This window comes from Antennarius striatus, chromosome 20 (assembly GCF_040054535.1).
Source record: "Antennarius striatus isolate MH-2024 chromosome 20, ASM4005453v1, whole genome shotgun sequence".
Classification (NCBI taxonomy): domain Eukaryota; kingdom Metazoa; phylum Chordata; class Actinopteri; order Lophiiformes; family Antennariidae; genus Antennarius; species Antennarius striatus.
Window position 1 is genome coordinate 4017283 of NC_090795.1, and position 25361 is coordinate 4042643.

The window sequence follows — 25361 nt, forward strand, 5'->3', positions numbered from 1 at the left end:
AGAAGAACCTGAAATGTGATATATAGAAAAAAAATACTACTGAACCAGAAAGTATCGACTAATAGAATTTTATTAATATTTTATATTATATACAACAGAAGCATAAAACGTTCAAGTCGAAAATATATTTAAAAAAAATTAATCGCCCACAGTCCCGAAGATCCTGGTGGTGGGAGGAGCTTCTGTGGAGCCGGGGAGGGGGGCGGGGTCCAGTGCTGGTGGGGCTCGGGGGGGCAGCACCTTGTTCCGCGGTGGGGAAGCTGTAGTTATGGGTTCTCCGGCTCTTTTCAGAGAACATGGCTCTTTGACTCGGCTCACTAAAGAGAGCCAGTTCTTTCGACTCCCAAACGGCTCTCAAGATTTTTTTTGCTTCTTTAATCAATATATTACCAATAATATAAAATTGTAATGTCAAATTATGCACCTCCTCCCTCTGCTTAGGCAGTGAGCTGCACTAAGGGCAGACACAGAGGCGATAACGCCGCAAATATTGACCAATCACGTGCGGCTTCAACAGAAAAAGAAGTGGTTCCTCCAATCAGGAGCCGGCTCCCGTCCACTTCAGAGAGCCGGCTCTCATAGACCGACTCCCAGACCGGGAGTCGTTCGCGAACGACAACGGCTGTGAGACCGTTTCGTTCGCGAACGACAACGGCTCTGAGCCGTTGTCGTTCGCGAACGACACATCACTAGTAGGAAGTAGTGATGTCTGAATGGAGCTCCGTGGGGCTTCGAACCATCCATCCATCCATCTTCCACCGCTTACCCTGAATCGGGTCACGGGGGCAGCAGCTCCAACAAGGAACCCCAAGGAACCAGATGCCCAAACCTCCTCAGCTGACTCCTTTCCACGCGAAGGAGCAGCGGCTCTACTCTGAGCCCCTCACGAACAGCTGTTTTTTTCTCACCACATCTCTTTCCGCCGCTTGTATCCGCGATCTCGTTCTTTCGGTCATGACCCATCATGACCATAGGTGAGGGTAGGATCGAGGATTGAACGATTGATGGAGAGCTTTGCTTCTCGGCTCCGAACCTTTTGCGACAATTGTGCCGAAAACTGTTTCATCACCCGGCGCCCCATTCATTGAGAATGTAGACGCCCTCTTTGGCGGGGTGACTGTACTGCAACCACACGACGGTCAATGACACCAGAAAACAGCGCTCTGACGTTTCCTGTATATATTTTCTGAATAAAACCGAATATAATCTAATTCAATGTGTCAATCCTTGCTTGTTATATTGTAACCTTATATTATAGGAAATTCTTTTATGATCGTTGGTCATTGCAGGGTTCAATAAAGCAATAAGATATAGATTACATGTTCATGCATGTATATTTATTATATATACATATGTGTTCGTGTGCGTGAGTTACACAGGATGATTAGTGTCACTGGCAAAAAACAAAGTCTATGTTGTGAGATAAAAGTCGTGATTCCGAGACGTCATCACAGCAGCACCACTGGCTTTACTCTCACGTCTGGATCGGTAACGCCTCATCATTGATGACGTGTTGTTACTGTACGTCAGGTGAAGGGAACAAGGCAAACACTTTGCCTGCAAATTAAAAATGACGTGTGTGGTTTATTATATTTCTACTGTGTGAGCAACAGAGCCTGAAAATAAGTTTATCAGAGATTAAAATCTACTTTGTTCGGCGGCACCTGTTCTAAATGTTTTATTTATTTATTTATTTATTTATTTTTGTTTGTTTTTTTGTTTTTTTTGTTTTGGTTTTTTTTAAATAAATTTATTCCTGTTCTAAATGTTAGTGCGCTTAGTGTTGTGGGCCAAACGTCATCAGTCACGTGGTATCTCCATGTTCGAAGCAGGGCTTTCACATGGGAACGCCCACCGAGTCCGGGGCGTGTTTCCCAGCACCGGAAGTAGTCGGACGTCACTACCCGCGATGGCGGAAGGAGGTAAAGAGGTGGATCTGGTTGAAGATATACTTGCTACTCCGTTTTCAAGTAGAACGTTCCAAGAAAAACTGAATATCGTGAGCAGAGGTCGGCCGACCCCCATGGTAGCTAGTCTTACCCGGCAGGGAAAAGGTTTTGTCCGCCATTTTCAAACTAGCAACTATGACCGCTATCCGTGGCTAACGGCTTCAGAGAAACTCTGCAAACTATATTGCTGGGAATGCCTTTTGTTTTCATCGGATCGGATCGGTGTTTGGAGCCATACTGGGTTTGTCAACTTGAGTTGTCTCACTAAAGCAGCGACGGTGCACCAAGAGTCGTCTGGACACGTAAAAGCTGCTGTACTGTCAAAGACGTTCGCTAACGCCGGAGCGGATCTGCAGCTCAGCCAACAGGAACACATGCAAACGGAGGTCAACAATGAAATGGTGAAGAAAAATAGAGAGATACTGAAAAGACTGATGGATTGTGTAATATTTTTGGGTAAACAAGAACTTTCATTTCGGGGACACGATGAAAGCTCCCCGTCCTCAAACAGAGGTAACTACGTGGAGCTTCTTTCTTTCCTTGCTGAACGCGACCCAGACTTGCAGTACCACCTTTCCACCAGCAGGGTGTTTACCGGGACATCAGGAAACATCCAAAACGACCTCATTTATTCTATTGCTGAAGTGATGGGAGAAGAGATCAAAACGGAGATCAAGAGTGCCCCTTTTGTCGCTGTGATGGTTGATGAAACCACAGATGTGGGGAACACGCCACAGCTCGCGCTGATCCTGCGTTATGTGACCTCTGCGGGGGTCAAGGAGCGTTTTGTCAAATTTGTGGATGTAACCAGTGGCAGGCGACCTGATGACCTTGCCAATCTTATTTTTCATTTTCTTGAGGAATACAAATGTCCTCTGAACAAAGTTGTTGCTCAGTGTTATGATGGTGCAGCGGTGATGGCATCTGGACTCAACAGAGTGCAGAGTAAAGTGAAGGAGAAGGCACCCATGGCCCTGTTCGTTCACTGTTATGCACATCGCCTAGATTTAGTTTTAACTCAAGGGGCCTCAAGACTCAAAGAGTGCAAGCTTTTTTTTGCCCATCTGAAAGGACTCGCTGTGTTCTTCTCTAGATCTCCAAAGCGCACACAACTCTTGGATGAAATTTGCCAGCGGCGTCTCCCTCACGTCGCGCCAACACGATGGCAAAATACGTCTAGATTGGTGAATGCAGTCTTTGAGAAGCAAACTGCGCTAAAGGAGTTATTCGATCATATATTGGAACACCATGACGCGTATGATGAGGACACTGTACTTTCTGCAGATGGATTTCATGCACGTCTGGGGGATTTTGAGTTTTGTTTTTTACTCAACACATTCAATGGGATTTTTGAACATGCTGATGTGCTTTTTGCAACACTACAGACAAAAATGTTGGACGTACAATTCTGCTTGACGAGGGTGCAAGAATTTTGTCACTCAGTTGAGCAAGAAAAGAGAAACTTCAGTGATATATATGAGGAAACTGTGCGCATCTCAGGTGTTCCAGCTGTGCTTGGAGGCCAGGGCGCAGCGCAAGAAGATCTGCGCGCACACTACCAAAAACTCCACCACAGTATTGTAGACAACATTCTTTCCCAGATACGTAATCGATTTCAGGACCACAACAGGTTGATGTTTCTTTCTCTCCTCAACCCCCAGCACTTTCACACATGCAGGGAAAAATTTCCGCAAGCAGCGTTTTCCAGCTTAATGCAGAGCCATAAAAGACTGTTTGATTTTCCCCGACTTAAATCAGAACTGACTGTAATGTATGGCATGGCTGATTTTGAAGGGAAAAGTCCCGCTGGTCTCCTTGATTTTCTTCGAATCAAAAATCTGAGTGAGAGTATGGGGCAACTTTACGCATTGGTCTGTCTGGCTGTAACCATCCCTGTGTCCACTGCTTCTGATGAACGTTCATTCTCGGCATTGAAGCGTCTAGAAACATATGCAAGAAATACGACCGGACAGACACGACTTTCAGCGTTAGCCTCCATGTCTGTCGAGAAAGACTTGCTGATGGATCTGAAACACAAAGATAAATTGTTCGACAGAGCCATGGAAGTTTTTTTGAAGAAAGAAAGAAGGATGGATTTCATTTTTAAATAAAGAGGCACTGTGTGGATCCACGTTGGTGAGCGTTAACGTTTTATTTGTGTTTTTAAAGGTTTTTGTCATGTTTATTGGTTATTGGTAACAAAGTTTAACGTCAAAAATACTAAAAATATTAAATTTTAAATGCTCCAGAAATAAAGTGTTGCTTGATTAGCCTATGTAATGTATATGTGTGGATTCTCAAACCCTGGTGTCATGCTGATGTTATTATGAGGCGTAAATAGTTTGATGTAAATAGTTTGTCATAAATGAACTACACTGCAAAACATTCACAAAATGCTATGCGATCATTTACTTCCTTCTTTCTTCAAATGTTTCTAGAAGAAACAAGTGTTGTGCACACCGATAAACGTTTATCTGAATCCACATGATTCTGTTTGCTTTAAATGAGTATCACTGACATTTTTCCCATCAGACCTTGGGGCAGCACAAGGCGGCTAACGGCATGGAGGAGATGCAGCAGGACAGACGGACCAGGGATCTGGAATCTCGGGACGGTCTGGTGGACGTAAGCAGTCTTTACTGGCTGTCTTTACGATCTCCCTCAGAGACCGGCGTCCAATCAGCTGGCTCTGCAGGATCCGTTTGTCTCCATGGCCCACCTGACTGAGAAACCTCCAATCAGAGCAGAGTAAGTGGGTGTGTGTGTGTGTGGGAGGAGCCAGAGGGCCGGCACACAAAAAACAAGTCCTGAAAACAAGTGTCAATGGATTTATTGATCGATGGTCATGTATGTTGCTTTCTGAACATGACGAAGGCGTGCCAGACAGACAGCTTCCCGACCGGAACAAGGTGCTGCAGCTACAGAAGCTCCTCCTACCCCCGAGTGCTCCCTCAACCCCTTCGCTACAGAAGTTCCTGCGTCCAACGGGAGCTTCAGGAAACACCGTGGTCGATTGATTTTTTTTTAACACATATTAGACTTGAACTTTTTATTCTTCTGTTGTATAGTATAAACTATTAATTAAATTCTGTTAGTCAATAATTTCTGGTTCAGCAGTGTTTTTTCTATTTATGTTGTATTATTCACAACACTCTGGAGAACAACTACAACCAGACAGTGGGATTTGATCCTATAACCTCAGATCTATGAGTTCCTCCTCTCATCTCTCTGAACTAAACCTTCAGCTGCTGTGATTTGGTTTGGAACTTGTATTTATGGGGTTCACATCCCTGAGGAGGAACCTGAACATCATGGGATTTGAACCTGAGACCTTCTGGCTGAGAGGTGACAGTGTTACTGCTGTGCCACTGTGCTGCCCTGATGAGAGGACGAGGACAACTTCAACAACGAGCCATACTTCCAACATACTCTAAAACCAAACCTGCTTTTTACTACACGCACTACTTGACTGTACAGTACTAACTTCTGCTTTATTTGAAAATGTTTGAACCTTCTTGGTTTTGACCAAAAGATTTAACACAACTTTAACATTTTTATAAAGAATCTATCAGATTTTGACACTTTATGAATCTCCTCACTTCAAACTCCCTTATACGTCTTTATTTGGACGGTAACAATCGTTCGAAAACGATGTAACAACATCAAAAAACTCGTCACCAGTTTTCGGTCGTACTCTTCTCGTGTAATTGATTCAAATGTATTTCCGGTTCTTCTGACGCTTTTGTTTAGAGCGACCACCGGAAATGAACACATTGGTGACACTGCCCTCCTGTGGCCAATGGCCGTATTACACATTTTAGTTTTGCTCAGGCTTCGTGTCCGAACCCAGACGAACAATCATCTACCATCAGGAAACTAACGAGAAGGGTGAGGGGGCTACTGCTAGTTAGCATTTCAAGAAGTTTTAAGATTATATACATCTCAAATAGTAAGATATATCAAACTCCATGGCTGGTAAAATGATGGTAAATGTGCTTGATTCCCTCTTGTGGCCAAAGTGAGGAACTACAAATGCTTCATTTTCATTTGACCGCAGATGTAACACGATGCCAATGTGTCCTAATGAAAGGTTCTAAATAAAACATTTTAATGTTACTTCACACGTCCTAACAACTCAAATATGTCTATGTGTGGGGTTTTTTTTACTTCTGATAGAAGACAACCTTTTGTTCAGATGAACAAAACGAATTAAAATATTTCCTTCAAAGTCGGAGTGCATGGAACGCTTTTGGTTCGATGTAAATGGAAAATTGTCATTTCAACGTGCAACAGTCTTGATTGTTGGATAGGTTAAGCCAACAATTAAAGGATATGACTCCTGTGGTGAACTCAAAAAAAAACAAAACAAAACGCAAAGACAAAAAGACAACAAACCTTTAAAAGAAAGAAAATACAAGCAAGACAAGTACAACATCACCAAAAACTTTAAGACAAACATAATAGTAACGTTGAATTATACCTATTAAACTATTCAGTGGAAAACTACACAAGAAAGTTATTTCGGAAGACGTGTCAATAATGTTATTCTACGTTCTTGAAGGATCTGTGATCGTGATGCCCTCTTGTGGACATAATGGGTTACTACAAAAATATTAAAATAAAGTTAGACGATGTTAGATAGTCAATAGCTTCCGGTTGTGACTATCAAAATACATTTTAATCGACAGAACTAATCCGTGTTTGCCCTCGCACATGTCAAAACACATCATCTTGATATTTCATGATGATTTCATGATGGCAGCATGTTGGAGGTAGCAGGTAGTTAATTTCGCTGTCATTTTGAGACAAAGGAATTACTGACGCATATGAAAAGTCTTAGATGAAACCGGTCCATGGCGCAAAAAAGGTTGGGGACCTGCTGCTTTAAGATTTACATAAAACTTGAAGCTGAAACTTGCCAAACTTGTATTTAAAACTTAAAAGTCCCACACTGTAGCAGAGCCCTGAATGCAACCTGTCTGCAAAGATGAGATGCTTGGCCCTGAAGCAGTCAAGTGATGGCTGGGAAACATAACGCCCGAACAAGTTAAACGAAAATCACACAAACACTCTTTGCAGAATCACAGCATGGTAGCATTGTTAATTAAACACAGGGTCTAATGATAGTTCTCATGTTGTTTATACTGACTGAAATACAGTAACATTTACAATGGCTGATATCTATTTTTTTAAAACTCATGATGTTTTAACCTTAGTTTCAGATGGTTTCACTACATTGTTAATGCAGTGTTTCTTTTTTTTGTGTGTGTGTTTTTATTCTTCTGTCTTGGGTTCTCTTCAGGGGCTTTTACTTGCATAAAGTACTGGAAGTCCTAGGGTAAAGGGTTACAAGACTGTCACGAGTGAATTTGTACAATCAATTTACTTGTCATGTAAGGAGTTTATTCCTGGTGTTGTATCTTTTGTGCTTGACGTTTAAATCACTGGCAGAAGATCTCATGTAGAAAACTGGAACTGACATTAAATCACGTTGAACACGTGAATGTTGAAGTTTAAAATGCAGGTGTCAGTTAAGACAAGGATGTCTCTGGAGTAACGTCTTCCGACCTGCCGATCCTCTGCAGAGAGAACAATAAAACCTTAACAGGGGCTTTAAATGATTTTGTTTACATGCCCACATTTTAAATATGCCGCTGGAAACCCACCCGTCTCAGCATTCTGTGGCGGGCGCTGTGGAAGGTGGCGGCGCCGGGGCTGTCAGGACGATAGTCGGTTCCTTCCTGAGGTGGGCAGGGAAACGTAACGCCCAAACACGTCAAACAAAAATCACACCAGTCCTGTAGCAACGGGACCTGAAGCATGATTCAAACCTCCCGTGTGAGAGATAAACCAGTGAATACAAAACGTGGTCTTACCTTCCTGTCTTCAGGCACCAGGAAAGACTTCTTATACCAGCTCTCAAATTCTGGAACACAAGCAACTGATCATTTGTCCTCTGTCTAAAGTCAAACTTGATTTGGATCGGAGCTTCAACTAACAGGCTGTGTGTTCTGGGTCTGAGCTGAACCACAGAAGAAGAAATACGGTGCTTGTGGAAACTGACCAGTGATCAATTGTTCCCGTTGCTGATCCAGGATCTGCTGGCAGTAGTTAACCTCTGCCTTGATGTCCTTTAGCACCTGACATTTCTTCCGGTAGAGGGCCTTCAGCTCCCTGAGCTGCAGCGTTGGTCTGGAATCTGGTTCCATCACCAAACTCTGACCTTCAGACAAAGAGAAACGCGTCAGTTCAATCTCTCAGCAGCTCTTTTTGGGGGTTTTTTCTGAACTAGCACCTCGTTTTCTCCTCAGTTCTTCGTCCTCCTGCATGGCGTCTGTGGCGGAATCAGTCTTTCTCTTGATGGCGTCGATCTCCTCTCTGAGCTGTTGCAGGAGGCTGCGACGTTCCAGTAGTGCAGCTTTGTTCTCTTTAAAGGCCGTGTTAAACTTGCTGCCTTGTCCTGCCTTAAACCGCTCAAAGGCTTCTTCTTTGGGTGGAGAGCTGGACAGAGGCAGCAGACTGGTCAAGATAAACGCTGCACATTACTACCAAATATCTGAAGTGACTGGATGAAACCATTATCATACTTGCTCCCAGGGTAAGGGGGTTCATTGTCAGGTCGCGGTGCTTCTTGTGCTTCCAGGTTCTCCGTGTCTGGTTCTTGTAACTCCTGTTCCCTCTCAGGCGTCGGGGCAGAACTCGACTTTGATTTGGTCTTCTTCCCAACTGGACTCGCCTCCCCCTGTTTCTTAAGTAGGCTGGAAAGTCACAGCAGAGGTCTGACCTCTGGGAGCAGAGACCCAGACCCTACAGGACGTGGTTCTGCTCCTGCTGTCACTCACCCAGACTTCTTGCTTTTGGATTTGGTTGAACTTGGTTGATCGGCGTTTGACTGCCGCTGACCAGGAACCTCGGCGCCGCCGTCCTCCACAGCATCAGCGCTGCATGTGGTCCCCCACTCCTGAAAGCAACACCTGATCAAAGCTCAGTCGCAATGATTCAGTCACCAAACAGACTCCCAGACAGACAGAGTCACAGCTGCTCATCCTACGAGGCGCCTAGAACGCCGGATCGCCTGACGACTGACCTTCATCGCATCTTTGGTAGCGCTCCGGTCTTTCTGGCTCTGCTCCAGTTCCCTGCTAAAACACATTAAAAAAATAACCAAACAAAACATGCTGAGTCAAATAAAAAGGTCCGTCAACACAATATTTTGAATGTTCAGGCATCAGAATGTGGATGAGACTCACTGCACAGCACGCTTGAACTGCTCGAACGCTGCATCGACCTGCTTGATACTTGTGACCTGTAATCAGGAGCCGTGCGGTGAGAAATTTAAAGGCTTCGAAAGACTAGAGTCAGAAACAAAGCTGAGTTCTTAGTGACGTTCTCACTTGGATTTGATCCAGGTTTCCCTCCAGGTACTGCTGAACCTGGTTGTGGATCTCGGCCAGCTGCGCCTCAGACAGCGGCTCCGATGTGACTTTTGTTTGGGTCGCCTGGTGGACGATAGAGGAACGACAGACATTTAGATTCTGATATGAACAATTTCACCGACTTCTCAGAGCAACACTTTGCACATATAAAGTGACTTTATTCAGGAGGTAAACTTTAATAAAATCCCTTCATCTTCCTCGTCACTTCACTCACCAACTTGTTGGAGACGGACAGCTCGTCTTTCAGCATCTGTATCTCCTTCTGTAGAATCTTGATATGAATCTAATCACAACAGCATGAGTCACCAGATTTAGTTTTGTGTCATGTTGTGCGACGAGTGGAATCGAATCTGAACTCACTGCTGGATCTCTGTGTATATTCAGAACGGGATTGGTCGGGATACGATTCATCCTGCTGGCAAAGCGCAGAGTGCAGAGCTGCAAACAACAGCGATTATCACCCACAACCCAAAGACACACAGAACTAGAACGAGACTGCTCTCTGTTGACGTCACACGATTCACTCCTTACCGTTTCTTCTACCTGTGCAGCTTCGCCGTGGATGTTGGCCACAAACACCGTGTTGCAGCCCCCTCCTAGCAAAACAGACATCCACTAAGTAGGCTGACAAATATTGGTTAACGGTGTTGCTAAAAAACCAAAGGCCTGGCCGGCTCACCCAGTGAGTCCTTGAGAACATATGTGAGTTTACTCTGTCTGAAAGGAACGTGGTCTCTCTGGTGCTCTGCCAGGGCCCGGATGGCCTGCTCCAGGAACGACATGGACCTGTTGATGTAGCCGGCTTCCTTTAACATCAGACCTTCTGTCTGGAAGAAGACGAAGGTGTCGCGTGGGAAACGGTTCGACGACAAAAGTCATCCACTAGCAGTTGGGAGATGGGCGGACTTTTTCAAACTCACCCCGGTCTTCCTCGCCCTCTCTGATCCGGCCATGTCCACCAGATGCAGCCTGGAGGTGACGTACTTGCCATCAGAGAAAGTCCGTGAGTGCGACTGTGAAAAAGGAAGAGTCAAATATTCTGTTTATTCATACAAAGAACAATATAGTTATAGATAAAGGCCTCTGGACTGACCGCTATCTGCACAGTGAAGATACAGTGAGATCTAGAGGCGTTCCTGTTCAAGGCATGAGAGCCCACATTGCGGTTCATCTCACCCTGAAGATGGAAAGACCAGTTTGAGAAAAATTCCAATTGGTTCATCCAGAAATGAATTCAGGTTTGAATTTCACATCTTCACCTCAAACAGTAAGCAGAGGGCCTCCTCCTCGTTGTGGACAGGATGGACAGACAGACCTCTGATGAACACGCCGTTCGGCTTGTCCATCAACACCAAACCACCAGGAGGTGGATCTGGCAGGCCCTTCACGAACGCCAGCAGGTCCACAAGGGTCTCGTTGTAGATCTCCAGGTAAGACAGGTGAACGGTGAACGAACGGTAGGCTCTCTTCTTCACCTCCTGAAATATCTGAGGTATCACACGAGACAAGAATAAACACATTTGTGTGTTTCAGAGGCAGAAATTTCACACAAAGCATTGTCACCTCCTGGAGAGCACGAGGAATGATCCCTCTCTGCTGGTATGACTCTATAGATCCTGTCATGGTGTAGGTTTTTCCTGCACCTGTCTGCCCAAAACACATCACAGTACCTGAGGAATCAGCAAAAGATTGACAGCAAAATTCAAGGAGAAGGGATCATTTACTGTCAGCAAGGAAACAACAGTTTGCTGATAGTCTTATCTGGTACCAATGCTTGATTAAATGTGGTTTAGTGTAGATGAACAGCTACCATTATAGCCATCCATCGCTCCCAGCACCAGCTGTCGACACACTTGAGTGTAGAATTCCTCCTGGGACACGTCCCGCAGGACGCCATCCATCCGGAATGTAAAGATGTCCGGACTTCTCTTGGCGTCCAGACATCTCTTGGAGTCTGGAGGCTTCCAGGGGTTTCTGGTGTGATGAATTTTCATTGTCTGATGAAAGGAAGGAAGCATGGCTAAAGCATTAGCTCAGTAAGCTAAATGCTTTGACTTGCTAATTTGTGTTTAATGGTAGAAGGTTATCTTAGTCTAATGTGACCTTGGCCAAAGAAACCCAAACCAACACTCCTTCTTATATCTACGGGAACTTTTATTCACCTGTCCGTCTGGAAGACATTCAATCAGTCTTTGGGGGAAGTTAGGTGTCGGTCTGATTCGAACGAACACTCCGACTTTACTTCTGGGAACCTCCATTTTTCGTCAGCAAAAAATTAATAGGACGGCAACGAGCAATAGTGAAGTCTGACGCTTAAAGTCAGACTTAACTTTTTAAGTCTGAGCTTGAAAGTTCAGACTTAAAAGTCAAGTCTGAGCGACTTCAAAGAGTTTTCAGGAGGCAACCGTTTGTTCACTTGATTGGCCCTCAGTCCATCTCCAGATTCTTCCTCATTGGTTTCCACTCAGTCTCAATGCAACAGCCATCTCTACGAAGACTGGCTAATTACCGAACTAGTGATGCTGAGTGGAGACCAATGAGGGAGAGACTGGAGCTGACTGAGGGCCAATCGAGTGAGTTTGAAATGAACGGTTGTCTCCTGAAAAATCTGCTTTGAAGTAGCTCAGACTTGACTTTTAAGTCAGAGCTTTCAAGTCTGAGGGGCCAGACTTGCTGTTGAGATTAGGATTCAGATCAAAGATGCTGCAGACGGAGATGCAGGTGCTGAAAGACGAGCTGTCCACCTCTAACTTGTTGGTGAGTGACGAGGAAGATGAATAGAATCTGTTAAACTCTTGGATAAAGCCACTTTATATGTGGCAAGTGTTGCTCTGACAAGTCTAAAATTCTAAACACATGGTTGTAATTCCAGAGTCTTTCAAGCTCCCCCCCATCCAGCTTGTTCATATCAGAATCTAAATGTCTGTCGTTCCTCTATCGTCCACCAGGCGACCCAAATAAACGTCAGATCGGAGCCGCTGTCTGAGGCGCAGCTGGCCGAGATCCACAACCAGGTTCAGCAGTACCTGGAGGGAAGCCTGGATCAAATCCAAGTGAGAACATCACTAAGAACTCAGCTTTGTTTCTGACTCTAGTCTTTCGAAGCCTTTAAATTTCTCACCGCACGGCTCCTGATTACAGGTCACAAGTATCAAGCAGGTCGATGCAGCGTTCAAGCAGTTCAAGCGTGCTGTGCAGTGAGTCTCATCCACATTCTGATGCCTGAATATTCAAAATATTGTGTCGATGGCCCTTTATATTTGACTCAGCATGTTTTTGTTGTTGTGCGTGAGCAGGGAGAAGAAGGCGAAAGCTCAGCTGAGCCAGAAAGACCGGAGCGCTACCAAAGCTGCGATGAAGGTCAGTCGTCAGGCGATCCGGCGTTCAAGGCGCCTCGTAGGATGAGCAGCTGTGATTGTGTCTGTCTGGGAGTCTGTTTGGTGACTGAATCATTGCGACTGAGCTTTGATCAGGTGTTGCTTTCAGGAGTGGGGGACCACATACAGAACTGAGGCTGTGGAGGACGGCGGTGTCGAGGTTCCTGGTCAGCGGCTGCCTCTGTTCAGCTCTCCTCCTCCCAAAGAAGAAGCCTTTGAGTGGTTTAAGGAGGGACAAGGCAGCAAGTTCAACACCGCTTTTGAGGAGAACAAAGCTGCTCTACTGAAACGTCGGAGCAAAATTCAACGGCTCAGCCAGACGGTCAACACCTTCAAGTGGGAGATTGACGCCATGCAGAAGGAAGAGGAGCTGAGACAAAGCCAAGGTGCTTGTTCACAAACAAACAAAAAAAAAGCTCAGCTGCTGAGAGATCGAACTGATGTGTTTCTCTTTGACTGAAGGTCAGAGGTCGGCGACGGAACCAAAATCCAAACCATCACTGCAGCTCAAGGAGCTGAAGGCATGTTACCGGGTGAAATGTGAGGCGCTACACAAGATCAAGACAAAGGTCAACTTCTGCCAGCAGATCCTGGATCAGCAATGGCAGGAATTGATTGCTGGTCAGTTTCCACAAGTACCTTATTTCTTCTTCTGTGGTTCAGCTCAGACCCAGAACACACAGCCTGTTAGTTGAAGCTCCGATCCAAAACACGTTTGACTTTAGACAGAGGACAAATGATCAGTTGCTTGTGTTCCAGAATTTGAGAGCTGGTATAAGAAGTCTTTCCTGGTGCCTGAAGACGGGGAGGTAAGACCACGTTTTGTATTCACTGGTTTATCTCTCACACGGGAGGTTGAATCATGCTTCAGGTTCGTTGCTACAAGACTGGCGCGATTTTTCTTCGATGCGTTTGGACGTTACATTACCCTGGCTACCTCAGGCAGGAGTCTGCCCGACAAACACATCTTTATCCGCCTCATGTGCCGCCTCGGCACTGGTGGGTGTCCAGAATGTGGTCATGTAAACAAAATCATTTAAAGTCCTTGTTAAGGTTTTACTCTTCTCTCTGCAGAGGATTGGTCGTTACCCCCCAGACGTCGTCTTCCTCTAATTGACGCCTGTATTTTCAACATCAGGATTCACGTGTTAGAAAGATTTAATCCAATTTCCAGTTTTCCACATGAGATCTTCTGCCAATGATTCAAAACATCAAGCACAAAAGATACAAGAAATCAACTTCTTAAATGAAAAGTAAATTTTATTATTCCTGAACCACAAAATAGACTTCTTTGGTTGTACAAATTCACTAGTTACAGTCTTGTATGAGCGCTAACCCTTGACCCTAGGACTTCTGGCCCTTTCTCTCCAACGCATATGCAAGTAAAAGCCCCCGAAGAGAACTCAAGACAGAAGAATAAACAAAAAAACAAAACTGAAACACTGCATTAATAATGTAGTGAAACCCATCTGAAACTAAGATTTACCCAGTTAAAAAAGGAGATATCAGCCGTTGTAAATGTTACTGAATTTCAGTCAGTAAAAACAACATGAGAGCTATCATTAGACCCTACGTTCAGTTAACAATGCTACCATGCTGTGATTCTGCAAAAAATACCCATGAGATACAAAAACAAAGTCTGAAGAGGAATTTCTAATCAGTTCTGCTTCTCTTTGTTCTCCCATTAAAAAACCAGTATACATGCAGAGAGCGTCCCAATACCAAACCCGTCCAAACCCAGACGCATTGGCAGGCCTGACAATCGGTCTAGTCACCGTTGGCTCAGTTTCAAACCCAAAGTTTGTGTTTCCATTCAGTATTTGTACATTATTCACACAATAATAAATGATTTTTTTCAGTGGCATCAGATTTAAATTAACCATAGACAATAAAAAAACAAAAACATACCTGCTACCTTCACGTCCTTCTGGAACACCTCCAGATAATTCAAGGGTAGAAATGAAGGATTCACATTGATAAAACAAACGAAAAGTACCTTTTATTTAGTAAGTGATTTTAAAAACACAAAACTTTACATGTATGTTTGATATTCGGAGCCGTTTGTGTGTCAATCTGACAGGTCAGTGCTGCCCCCCCTCCCACACACACACACAGGTGGAATGTAACATAGTCTATTACTCCTGCCAGAGCCGCCGTGGCGCCGCTCGATCCCGTGTTCAGTCGTGTGGAGTGTCGTCAGCCATATAAAGTGATAGTATTCCAATATTTGAAAGATTGGACTCGTTTTTTTCTGATAAGCATTGATATTTCTTTTGTACCCAGAAGAACCGGATGTGTCAAACAGTGTAAAATAGAAGGCCTTCGAGGATTAAAACAATAAATTACTTAAGATAAATGTTGCTTAAAAAGCTCATCAGTGGCAGTGCAAAAAAAACAAAACTAAAAATGTGACTGTGAAGGTAGCAGGATGTTCCCTCAATTAATATATACACCCCTGACATTTTATAATCTATTCAATAAAGCCTAAATATTGTTAGTATCGCTACGACCCATTTCTTTCTTTTTTTTTCTTCCAGTATATTTTCTTGGAACAGCAAAATTATTAAGAGGTGCGAAAATGACAAACTAAAGACTTCAGTTACCTCTTTTTGAAAAATAGATCAGCTTCTACAAAGTAGAACAAAAACAAAGCTATCCTAGCTAACCACGCTAGCTCTCTGCCCCCCTTTGAGGGACTGTTGAGAAGCCTGCCAGCTTGTGGGGTGAGACCGGCACGCAGGATATGAGTGTGTGTGTGTGACTACTGTCGTCTCTGCAGTGGTTATATAGGAGTAGATCTCACTCTACTGACACTGTAGTGTTTAAAAGGACTCAGCACCCACATTTGTCCACCAGTGTTCCACAGTCTATTTCCATGGGTTCTGTTTGGATTCCGTCCTGGCGTGAGGTGTTACGTGGGCATGGCGGCTTCCAGGCTGCGGCGACCCTGCCTCAGTTTGCGCTTGTTGCTATAGAGAGCCATTTCCTCCAGGGCTGAGGTGGCAGGCAGCGTGGTGGGTGCCTCGGCCTCAAGGCTGGTGGCGTTCCCTAGAGACCCGGGAAAAGGAGAACTTTAGCCGCACTGACGCTTCTATCAAAATTCTTGCTTTTTTTTTTTTTTTTTAAATTTGGCTTAGAGCAACAGCAGCGCTTTGGCGTCAGACAGCGGAAGGATCTCTTAAACCTGCGAGAGAAGCCCCACATTCAGATCAGCAGCTGGGAAAGGGGAGAAAGTTTGCAGCAGAGAACTGAACCGCATGTTTTGTTTACATCGAGTTCCAATCCATTTGTCAAAACCCTCAGCCACGTTTTCCTTCCCGAGTGTTAAACATTTGTGGATGTTTGTGCAGGAAATACAAGCCAGCAGAGCAGGTGGTGGATGGGACATCAATTAAACGTAGCATTGAATCTGCACGTTTACGAATCAATAACTGCACCACAAGCCTGACCGTTACATTGATTCATGAGTCTGCATTATTTAAATCATACTCTGAACAAATTCATGCACGCGCTGAATCGTAGTTAGTGTGTAATCGTTAGCTTGGCCTGGATTTTTACACCTTCGCTCAGCTTTCGCTTCATTCTTGGTGGCAGCAAGAGGAGAAGCACACCCAGCTAAACACACCTGTGTTAAGACCTGAACCACAGTCAAGAAAGTTTCCCACACAACTGGTTAGAGTTTAACTACACAACATGCATCCTCGGGGCACACAATCGCAAGCAAACCCGCAAACACATTACGTCCACGTGATCCTACCAAAGAGAGCTGCTTATCCCAGGTAGTCACCTGAATCGAGGAGGATAGAGGAAGTCGATGTGAAACATTTGTAACATCTACCGACACAAACCTGTTCAGGTGAAACTTCTTCGGGACTCACCTGGGTTGCCGGAGTCGTCGTTGATGAATTGCGTGTTGTTCGCTGCGTCAGGGGTCTGGAAGACAAGAGGAGATGGTGAACAACTGATGGACGGAGGAGTGTGATCACCTGCATTCCAGGGGAAGCCTTCACCGTGTGAGTGGGGTGTGGGGGGAGGAGAACAGGAGGAGATGGGAGTTGCTCGCTGCAGGTTTAGCAAACGGCCTTGGATCTGTCAGTCACTACAGCCAGAGCGCATCTACCAGACGACCCCCCCCGCAGGAGAGATCGGCATGTTAGGGGCAAGGAAGGTTACGATTGGTCGGTTCATCCACAGAGACTGCAAACAGGGCAGCAGCGCAGCACCACCGAGATCCACCAACGCACAACAGAACACCCAGCAGTGGACTTTAAAGTTTGGACTTTGTGTGGACGCTGTGATGTAATTTCCTTCCTGTTCGCATGCCTTGAGTGTTGATCTAACGAAAAACGCCGCAAGCAGTCCAACTTATTGTCTATGCAGTCAGATTTTCGGTCCAAAGGCATCCCACAACGTTCCAAACTTACGACACCAACTGTTTATTTTTGTTTCATGGAAATCTAAAAAGTTTCCGTTCCTTCAAGAGGACTTTCTGTTAATCAGAAACAACCAAGCGATTGGTTCCTGTGGTCATGTGACCTTGCAGTGGTCTTTACACAGTCAAGGCGTCAACAGTGACGCCGGCGCCACCCCGCCTGCCTGAGGCGTGGGACAAACAGCTGATGGGGTGAGTGGAAGTTTTCTCCCTGGTTAGATCCAAACCCGCTGAGTGTGAGTGTTCTGTGGTTTATTAGTAAGCTGAGAGATGGATGGGTGTGAATGGTTACAGATGGCAGGGAGAGGGGGGGAGACCAGAGAGCAGGAGGGTGACCCAGGGGGTGGGTGGGTGGTGGGGGACTCTTGTTTTTGTTTGTTGCAGAGAAGGTCTGCCATCTTCAGAGTTAGTGAGCCAAAACCTAGAGATCAGTCTCACTGATGCCTCTTGATTAACAGGAGGGGAGGGGAGGAGAGGCAGCAGGGGAAGCTGAGGGGAGGGGAGGGGGGGAGGCCTGGGCCCCCCAGAGGTCAGCATGCAGCCAATACCTGGATGTCGTATACGGGTTTGGAAGAAGGAATGGCAGCAAACTGTCGGTAGTCAAACTTCTTTGACGACAGGGACTAGAAGGATAGTAAATAGGAATGAGCAGAGGTGGAGGGGGAGGGAAAAAAAGGATGAAGAGGAGGAGGTGGGACAAAGTATAGAAAGGAAGAGGGAAAAGGATGGAGAAGGTAAATGTCAGGAGGGTGAGGAAAAGGAATAAAAAGGGAATGGAACAGAAAATAATAGGTGGGATGCAGAGGCTATCGGCCAGCTGTGGTGATGGAGATGATGGATTAATGCCGGTGTCTTCAAGGACCCCCCCAACTTTATCTAATCTAACACCTTCCTCAAACATAGGTGTTAGAAACAGGGATGCTTACCAGCCTGCCTGGAGAGGTGAGCCCCCGTGGACTGAGCTCTGTCAGAGGAAAAGAGAACGGGAAGACGGGAGGAAAACAATCAGGATGGAGACAGGAAGTCGAAGCCAACATGTCTGTAAATCAATGAAACTGTGTTCAGCTCCTTACCTTCCATTGGCGTCGGGGAGGGAGTGGGGGCGGGCGAGGGCGACTCCGTCAGCTGGTCCAACGTCCCACGCTTCTTCCCGTCCCGCGACTTGGCGATGACCATCTGAGCTTTCAGGGCGTCCTGCTCCAGAGACTTCATTCTGCAGCAGGAAGCGACCGCCACAGGATTAATGGAGAGGGAAGGAAACAAAAAGAGACGTTTCTGACACAAACACCGGCGGAGGAAACGCCGCTTTGGGTGGGCGTGGTGCTAATCGGCACGAATGATGGGTGTTCCTTGTCCTGGTTTGCTGTGACACACAACTGTTTGCACACTGAGGCAATCCAGGAAAAGGACTACCTGCTCAAAACATAACTACGGCAAACTGTGTGTTAGCTCAAAAAAATAGCATGAAAGTCAGGAGAACAGGGTGCAAATGGCAAAAGAGTGGCAGAAAAGGGGGAAAGGAGGCGGAATAGGAAAGGGGGGGGCGACAGGAAACGGGGATGAGCAGTCGTGCGGAAGCAGACGGCAGGAGAAAGGCGGCAGCAGCGCGGTCACAGCGACGTTGTGAGCCCTCGCTTTGACCTTTCCTCCTCGGCTTCTAGCAGAACACCACAATGCCAAAGCACCCCAGCAACACCCCATGATGCAGTGCGTCTGCCCCCGGTGGCTGGAGCCGAGGAGCAGACCTGAGCTGGGAGGCTGCAGAGGAGGAGGATGGGGGCTGGGGGGCCTCGGGCGGGCCCTGAGACGCCCTCACTCGGGCCTGGTAGAGCCTCTTAGCCAGGTCCTGCTCATACTGCCTTACATCCTCCTCTAGACCATACGGCCTGGGGGCCCCCCCACGGGAAAAGAGGAGGGAATAGGATGACAGGAGCGCCAGGGTGACGGAGGAATAAAAAGAAAGGAAAGGAAGGCATACAGATAGAAAAAAGAAATAAACCAAAAACACAGACACGTTTAGGAGAGGCAGGAAAAACGAAGAAATATTGAAATCAGAAAACAGAGAGGAGGAAGGCTGACCGCGCACACACACGCACACACACACACACACACACACACACACACACACACACACACACACACACACACACAAACACACACACACACACACACACAATAATCTACCCGTACGACAAATGACAACCCACGCCCTGTGAGATCCGACAAGCAAAGAAGTTCCAGTTTAACTTAGCTAGCTGTTTCGCTTTAATCCAGAGGTTAATGAATTAGAGGATTAGTCTAAACGGTAAACAGCTTTGACGGAACAAGTCACGTAGATCAAACCGCTTCTCGGTTTCAATTGAAGGTTTGTTATTACAATTACATTTTAACTTTTTTTTTTAAATTTGTGGCTCATTAAATTAATTAAAAAATGGGCCAGCGACAAAAATAATGTTGTATTTTAGCGCTAGCCTCAAGATTTTATGTCTTAAAACGACATTAATGGGAAGGAGACCTAATTCATGTTTTAGCACGCTGAGATTTAAATGCTATCGCACTGAATTCATGAGTGTTCTTACACATCCGTGTTAACACTCATACGAGGGTGTAGTTCGTACCGCGCTGCCCTCCACATGGCTCTCTTCTCGGCCTCCAGAGCTCGCTTCTCAGCGGGGGACAGGTCCTTGTCGGGGGCCACGGCCAGCTCGGGGCTCTGCATGCGAAGCCTCTCCTGATGTCTGCGCTCTGCCTTGGCGGTGCGAATGGGAGCGGCCGATTCGCTCGGGTACGCGGAGATCAATCTGACGGAACACAGAGGAAGCAGCGGTGAGATAAACAGCTGTCGGGAGAGAACGGAAGGTGAGGGATGATGGGGTTACCCAGTCATGGAGTCGGGCCTCTGCCCCGTCCTGAAGCTGTCCTCCAGGGAATTTCTCTGAGAGTCTCCTTTGCCATCGACCGAGGACGGCCTACACACACACACACACACACACACACACGGTTAGCTAAAGAGATACGCGTGAGTTTGAAGCAATAATAAACACACACAAACACCAGTTTACCCCGAGCTGCCGTAGTAGCTGGGTGGCGTGACGTTGAAGCTTTGGCTCATGGAGTGCTGGGATGGGGGGGACACGGGCTCCACTCGGTACTCCACTCCGTCCAGCAGCACCTTCCCGGAGGCTTTCATGTGCGCCATCTGCTTCGCCAGGTCTTCCTCGTCATCATCCTCATCGTCTTCGTCCAGCAGGTACTCTCGCGCCCGCTGTTCGAACTTCCTCTCTGGGGTTCGGGTGAACGAAAACGTTTTAGCGGTCGTGTTTTTAACATATTACCGGTAACAAACGGAGCGAGGACAAAACAGCGGAGCGAACCTTCTTCCTCTCTCATTTTCTTCAGGTCGTCTTCTCCCACGAGAGACACTCGAGGTTTGGGTTTGTCCGGCGTCTGCTGCTTCACGTCGATCTCAAAGTACTTCTGCCGGTCCCTGAAGGAACGCTGCTCCGGGCTGTCCTTACCTCCAGGAGAAGGACTCTAACAGAGAAATCCAGAGCACAAAGGTCAAAAGTGACACGTGTTTACTTACAGCAGGAGTGATTGCAAAGCCGTTAAAAGAGAAATGTACAACACACCAAGGAGGAAGAAACAATTAATCGGCACAAACATGACCCTTCACCACGTGGCTGATTTCAAACAGGCACGGCTGTCTCCCTGTCTGTGGGAGAAACCTTGACACCACCACCACCAGGTTAAGCCAAGCAGGAGGCGGCCCAGGCAAAAATGAAGGCTGCCCGGTTGTGGCGGAGGTACCTGCAGCTCCATGGAGAGCCTGGAGAGCCGTGGCACCGCCGCCAGGCTCATATAGTCCTGACGGGAGGAGACCTTGCCAGCCAGACTCTTACCAGGTCCCGTTTGACCATCTATGTCATCATCAAACACCTCGTTGATCAACTGAGGCTGAAAAGGCCACATAGTTTGTCACCACACAGACAGACTAGGATGACTTCAACCCTCAGCGTTGGAATGAAAACCTTTCTCTGTGCTGTTTTTAAGCATCTCTCTTGTGAATCTGTCCACTCACCTCTGGAGACGGCTGATTCAGATGGAAATTGTTCCTCACGCCGTACAGGTCCTGTAGAACACATCAGAGTCAGTGCAGCTCAGTAAACACACACAGGAGACAGACACAGAGCAGGCTGATTAGAATACAGTGTATACAAAGGGGTGGGGGGGGGGTATTAGTACACAAACCACACATGGATTTACAAATGGATCAACACCAGGATGAGAGATGATTCCACCGGAGTACAAAAAAACCCAACGATGAGTGCATTCCACACGTCACAGCACGTCACAGGCCCCCCTTGACACGGCGCAGGCTCCTCATAGGACAGCCTGTCCGGAGGGGGCGGGGCAGGGGGCGAGACCAACCAATGAGCATGCTGACCCAGGGGGGGATTAGTCCCAGGTAACTTCGGCCTACCTGCGGCGGCTCCAGCACTGCCAGCGAGCGAGGCACGGCGGCAAATGCCTTGTATGCCTGCTTGACATTCATGGGGAACTCGTCGGGCGAGGTAAGGGAGGGGGCACGAGGCTGCAGGTGGGGGGGTGGGAGGGAGGGAGGGAGGGGGTGGGTTTGGCATGGAAGGTTTCAGATGGTAAAAGAGGCCGAGAGGAAGAAGAGGAGGTGGGAAGAACAGACAGACGGTGATGGAGGAGAGGGTAGACGATGGGGAAAAAACAGCACGACTGTGGAGAACAGGTGAACAGCATGGCTCCCGTTTCATGTGTGCATGTGTGTGGGGGGGGGTGGTATGTCAGAGAAAGACACACAGTAGGGCCTGGACAGAGTTTTCTGAATGAAACAATCAGGAGGATGTGAGATGACGCCGTAGCCTCTGTTATTTACCCATCCTGCTCTGCTGCTTGTCAGAGGAAGAATAAAGTAAAGCTGAAATTACAGGAAGTTCTCCTCCTGCACCTCCAGGCGTGCCTGGGGACGACACCATCAACACACACCCGACCCCCTAACCCCCCCGCCGACTTTGGTTGTAGCTTCTTTAGAAACAAATTAGCCCTGTGCTTTAATTATCTACATCCCTGCTGCGCCGCCGAGACGCCGCTCGGCGTTTCCGGCGCCGCCTGCTGAGCTGATTGTGGGTTTACAACATCACGATGTGGTGGTGAGGGGTCTTACAGAGGTCTGGGAGTTGAAGGGGGAGGGACCATGCTGGAAAGGGTTGGGACTGTTGCCGTCCGGGGTGGCGGGGGAGGTACTCTGCCACACGCGCCCAACCGGCTGGATGGCACCGGGCCGCGTCTGGAAATGAGACAAAGTTGTATTTTAGGGAAGTCAAGTCAGGAGAATTTTTGAATCTTAAGATTTTCAGTTTCACAAACCAAACTGAGAATGAATGCCAACTTAAAACGAATGAATGGATGTGAATCAGAACTCAGGTAGTCGCTGGTTTGAACCCAAACGATACAAATCAAATTCTCAAAGACTGCTTTCATGACACTCACTGATGATGGCGTGTCCTCCTTGGCAGTGGGAGTGGAAGTGTAATGAATGTTTGCCTGTGGGGGGAAAAAAAAATCAAACAAAAGGAATGTGAATGAAATCAAATGCGTGAGTCTGCTTGAGTTTCAACCAGCAGCTCAGGGATCTGAAGCGGAGCGCCTCGAGATGACGCCACCAAGCAAAGCAACAACATACAATTTGATCAACGTGGGACCGGTCTGATCACTGGAAATATCTATTTTGTCTGCATGAGGCACAGCATCAGCCATCAGCTGGACAACCAGAAGCATCACATGCTTTTCAGACGGTGGCAGTAGCTGAACCACACGTTTTAAATACCAGAGCGGGCGCTCAGAGCAGCCATTGGAAGTGTTTTTAAAAAAAACCCAAAACAGAATAAAAACCCCAGGCTAGTGCAGAGGGCCAGAAGACCCACTTACAAAGCGGGTCTCCCTGCCTGTACACAAGGAGCTGTTGGAAGAGTGGTGGCTGGGCTAAGGGTGGGAGGAAATGTCGAAAGGGTTAAACTGAAAAGCAAGAACCTCTTCTATGAAAGCATGAAAGTGTCAAAAACAAAGTAGAACATGGCAGGAAGTGCAGATGATGAATGAAGGAGAGCAGGAGGCGGGGCGGAGGAGCTGCTCACCGGTTGGATGGTGGGAGAGTACGGGGCTTCCCTGATAGGGCTGTCGGTCCTGGTGTAATCGGACGAAGGCGCCTGGAAAAGCAAGGACCCAAAATTAAAAAACACCATTTGCCGTGTTCACTCACTGCACTACAAAACACGCACAAACGAGGAACCACAATGAGATCCACTCGATAGTTCTGGAGAGACTTCAGTCCAGTTAATAACGAGCTGCTGATAATCTGGTTGCTTTTCGGTGCATCATGCAGGTTTGCTCTCCTTGGTGAGTTATGACTTCCCTCACAGCTGTCGGCACAGACATTCCTGTCGATCCACAAGGCGACATGGGCTGGTCGTTAATCTGACATGAATACAGACACCCTGAAGACACACCTCCACACAGGAAACTCATTTTTACCGACATTTCTAAGAGAACAGGGACGCTAATGCTACCTAATGATGAAAATACTCAGTCCAAACCTGCAAGGAGGAATTTTTGCAGCAGAATCAAAAAAATGAGTAGCTTTTCAGGTGATATGGTTAACATGTTAGCAAAAACAACACCAACGCAACAAGGAATGATCTATTGTCAGGACGCAGATTCATTTTCCGTCGCTCGTTGCACTTCCTGCTTGTTACCATCTGGTGCTTGGGATTCACGTCAACCAGAAAAAAAACTCTATAAAGCACTGCTTTGGTTAACAGTTCAAAAGCCTAGACGCAAACGCAAGTGAGCCAAGCAACAAACGGCGAGTGAACACACCATGCTGCCTCCAAACCACAACCAGGCAGGCAGCTTGCCTTGCTAAACAACCAGGGCTGGAGCTGTCCCTCCTTCCCGTAGCCCACAGGAGGTCCCGACAGGATCTGCTGTCCGGGAGGACGGCCCTTGCCTTTACGATTGGCCACTAAGAAAGGGTTTTCTTTAAAGCTGATAGGCTGAGAGTCCACCAAGCATTCCTCTTCTTCAGCTTCACATGTTGATGAATTGATGGTTGTTGATGAACCAGCACTGTCAGCAGCGAGGAGCTGGGGTCCCTGAAGGTAATCTGCCTGGTCAGATTGGAGGTGCCCCGTGTTCAGACCGGGAGCGGACTCGGGTTCCGTGTGGTGGTTTAAACTGAAGCCCAGTGGCTCTAAAGGGGAGCCATAATGGGCCGGCAGGGGGGCCTCCATGGGTGCAGCTAGACTTACAGGAAGTGGGAACTGGATAGAAGCAAAAGGACACAGAGTAAAGACTGAAAGGAAGACTGCCACTAAAGGTAAATGATCCCGAGTGGAATCTATAAGAAAGTTAAAGGACCGAAGAAAGGATAATAATTTATTAACCATTTTTATGAGTAGGACTGTAGAGACGCATCAAATATTTCAGTAAAAAGCTGTGCAATGTTGCTGCTAATAACTTAAGATTTTTGCATTTTCAGATGTTTCTCTAATTAGACACAAGCAGCGAAAAAATGTACACATGATTAAAACTTACAAGCACCAACATTAGCCGCCGCCGTCTGCTACGGAAAGCGTTACTACAGTCCACACTCTTGAGCCACTGCTTTAAATAACAGCATTATCACATAAGACAGACATTCTGACTCCAACACGACCGACTCCTTCTGAGGAGACTTAACGCCCCTACAGGAGGAGCAAAACCCAACTGATATCACGTATTTACCTTCGCACCGATTAAAATGGACTTTGGGAATCACTGGCTGTGACCTTGACATGCCTGCTGATCATCAAAATAGCCAAACTAAGAATACAACAAGCATTGTGAGGATGTAATGTGGTTCTACACGCTGAGTCTGAGAGCTGCGGGTGCGATGAGGGTCAGTGGGATGGAATGTGAACCAGTGCCCTTTTGGCTCTGACACAGACTATGAAGGACAGCTGGGGGGTGGGGGGAGAGGTGGGGGGTAGGGGGTTGGTCGAGGCTACCGGTTTGGTCATCCTGGGCCGGCTACGCAGGGAGGAGCTGATCGTCAAGAGAACTGAACCCGGTGCTTTCCTCTGTTTGTACAGCAGTG

The 25361-nt window shown here is 46.9% G+C and overlaps 3 protein-coding genes across 15 annotated transcripts in view; 1 reads left to right on the forward strand and 2 right to left on the reverse strand.

The window, feature by feature from the left end:
- Positions 1-1906: 1906 nt before the first annotated feature.
- Positions 1907-6005, forward strand: LOC137587528 (zinc finger MYM-type protein 1-like). The gene is made up of 2 exons (XM_068303997.1): positions 1907-4085; positions 4482-6005. The coding sequence occupies exon 1, from the start codon at positions 1910-1912 to the stop codon at positions 4058-4060; it is 2151 nt and encodes a 716-aa protein (XP_068160098.1). The 5' UTR covers positions 1907-1909; the 3' UTR covers positions 4061-4085; positions 4482-6005.
- A 514-nt stretch (positions 6006-6519) lies between these two features.
- On the reverse strand, positions 6520-11379 carry kif9 (kinesin family member 9). Its single transcript, XM_068304551.1, has 19 exons — positions 11196-11379; positions 10949-11055; positions 10645-10872; positions 10479-10562; positions 10306-10398; positions 10065-10212; positions 9917-9981; positions 9746-9823; positions 9600-9668; positions 9344-9448; positions 9200-9255; positions 9037-9091; positions 8792-8910; positions 8537-8707; positions 8245-8450; positions 8014-8172; positions 7826-7875; positions 7616-7690; positions 6520-7528 (listed from the first exon to the last, which is right to left on the reverse strand). Exons 1-19 carry the CDS (start codon positions 11377-11379, stop codon positions 7481-7483), a joined length of 2100 nt encoding a protein of 699 aa, XP_068160652.1. The 3' UTR covers positions 6520-7480.
- A 2904-nt stretch (positions 11380-14283) lies between these two features.
- scrib (scribble planar cell polarity protein) overlaps positions 14284-25361 on the reverse strand; it is a 46058-nt gene continuing 34980 nt past the window's right edge. For 3 of the 13 annotated variants that reach the window (XM_068343475.1, XM_068343474.1, XM_068343472.1), the window contains 17 exons: positions 24142-24546; positions 23362-23433; positions 23156-23209; positions 22718-22771; positions 22392-22514; positions 21276-21326; positions 21005-21151; positions 20569-20728; positions 20257-20476; positions 20074-20163; positions 19813-19995; positions 18940-19080; positions 18268-18407; positions 18121-18158; positions 17743-17817; positions 16641-16695; positions 14284-15810 (listed from right to left, as the gene is read on the reverse strand). In XM_068343475.1, the coding sequence (XP_068199576.1) occupies positions 15674-15810; positions 16641-16695; positions 17743-17817; positions 18121-18158; positions 18268-18407; positions 18940-19080; positions 19813-19995; positions 20074-20163; positions 20257-20476; positions 20569-20728; positions 21005-21151; positions 21276-21326; positions 22392-22514; positions 22718-22771; positions 23156-23209; positions 23362-23433; positions 24142-24546 (2145 nt within the window). In that variant the 3' untranslated portion in view covers positions 14284-15673. Of the gene's footprint in view, positions 15811-16519; positions 16550-16640; positions 16696-17742; positions 17818-18120; positions 18159-18267; positions 18408-18939; positions 19081-19812; positions 19996-20073; positions 20164-20256; positions 20477-20568; positions 20729-21004; positions 21152-21275; positions 21327-22391; positions 22515-22717; positions 22772-23155; positions 23210-23361; positions 23434-24141; positions 24547-25361 lie in introns of all 13 variants that reach the window. The other 10 variants (XM_068343484.1, XM_068343482.1, XM_068343478.1 and 7 more) reach the window with 9 other exon arrangements.

Excerpts from the sequence above, each read along its gene's own strand:
- LOC137587528 (XM_068303997.1), top strand. The coding sequence starts at position 1,910 with ATGGCGGAAGGAGGTAAAGAGGTGGATCTGGTTGAAGATATACTTGCT.
- kif9 (XM_068304551.1), bottom strand. The coding sequence starts at position 11,379 with ATGAAAATTCATCACACCAGAAACCCCTGGAAGCCTCCAGACTCCAAG. Across the intron at positions 10,563-10,644 it reads CCCTCTGCTTACTGTTTGAG|GGTGAGATGAACCGCAATGT; the intron begins GTGAAGATGTGA and ends TTCCATCTTCAG. Across the intron at positions 9,256-9,343 it reads GAAACCTGGATCAAATCCAA|GTCACAAGTATCAAGCAGGT; the intron begins GTGAGAACGTCA and ends TCCTGATTACAG.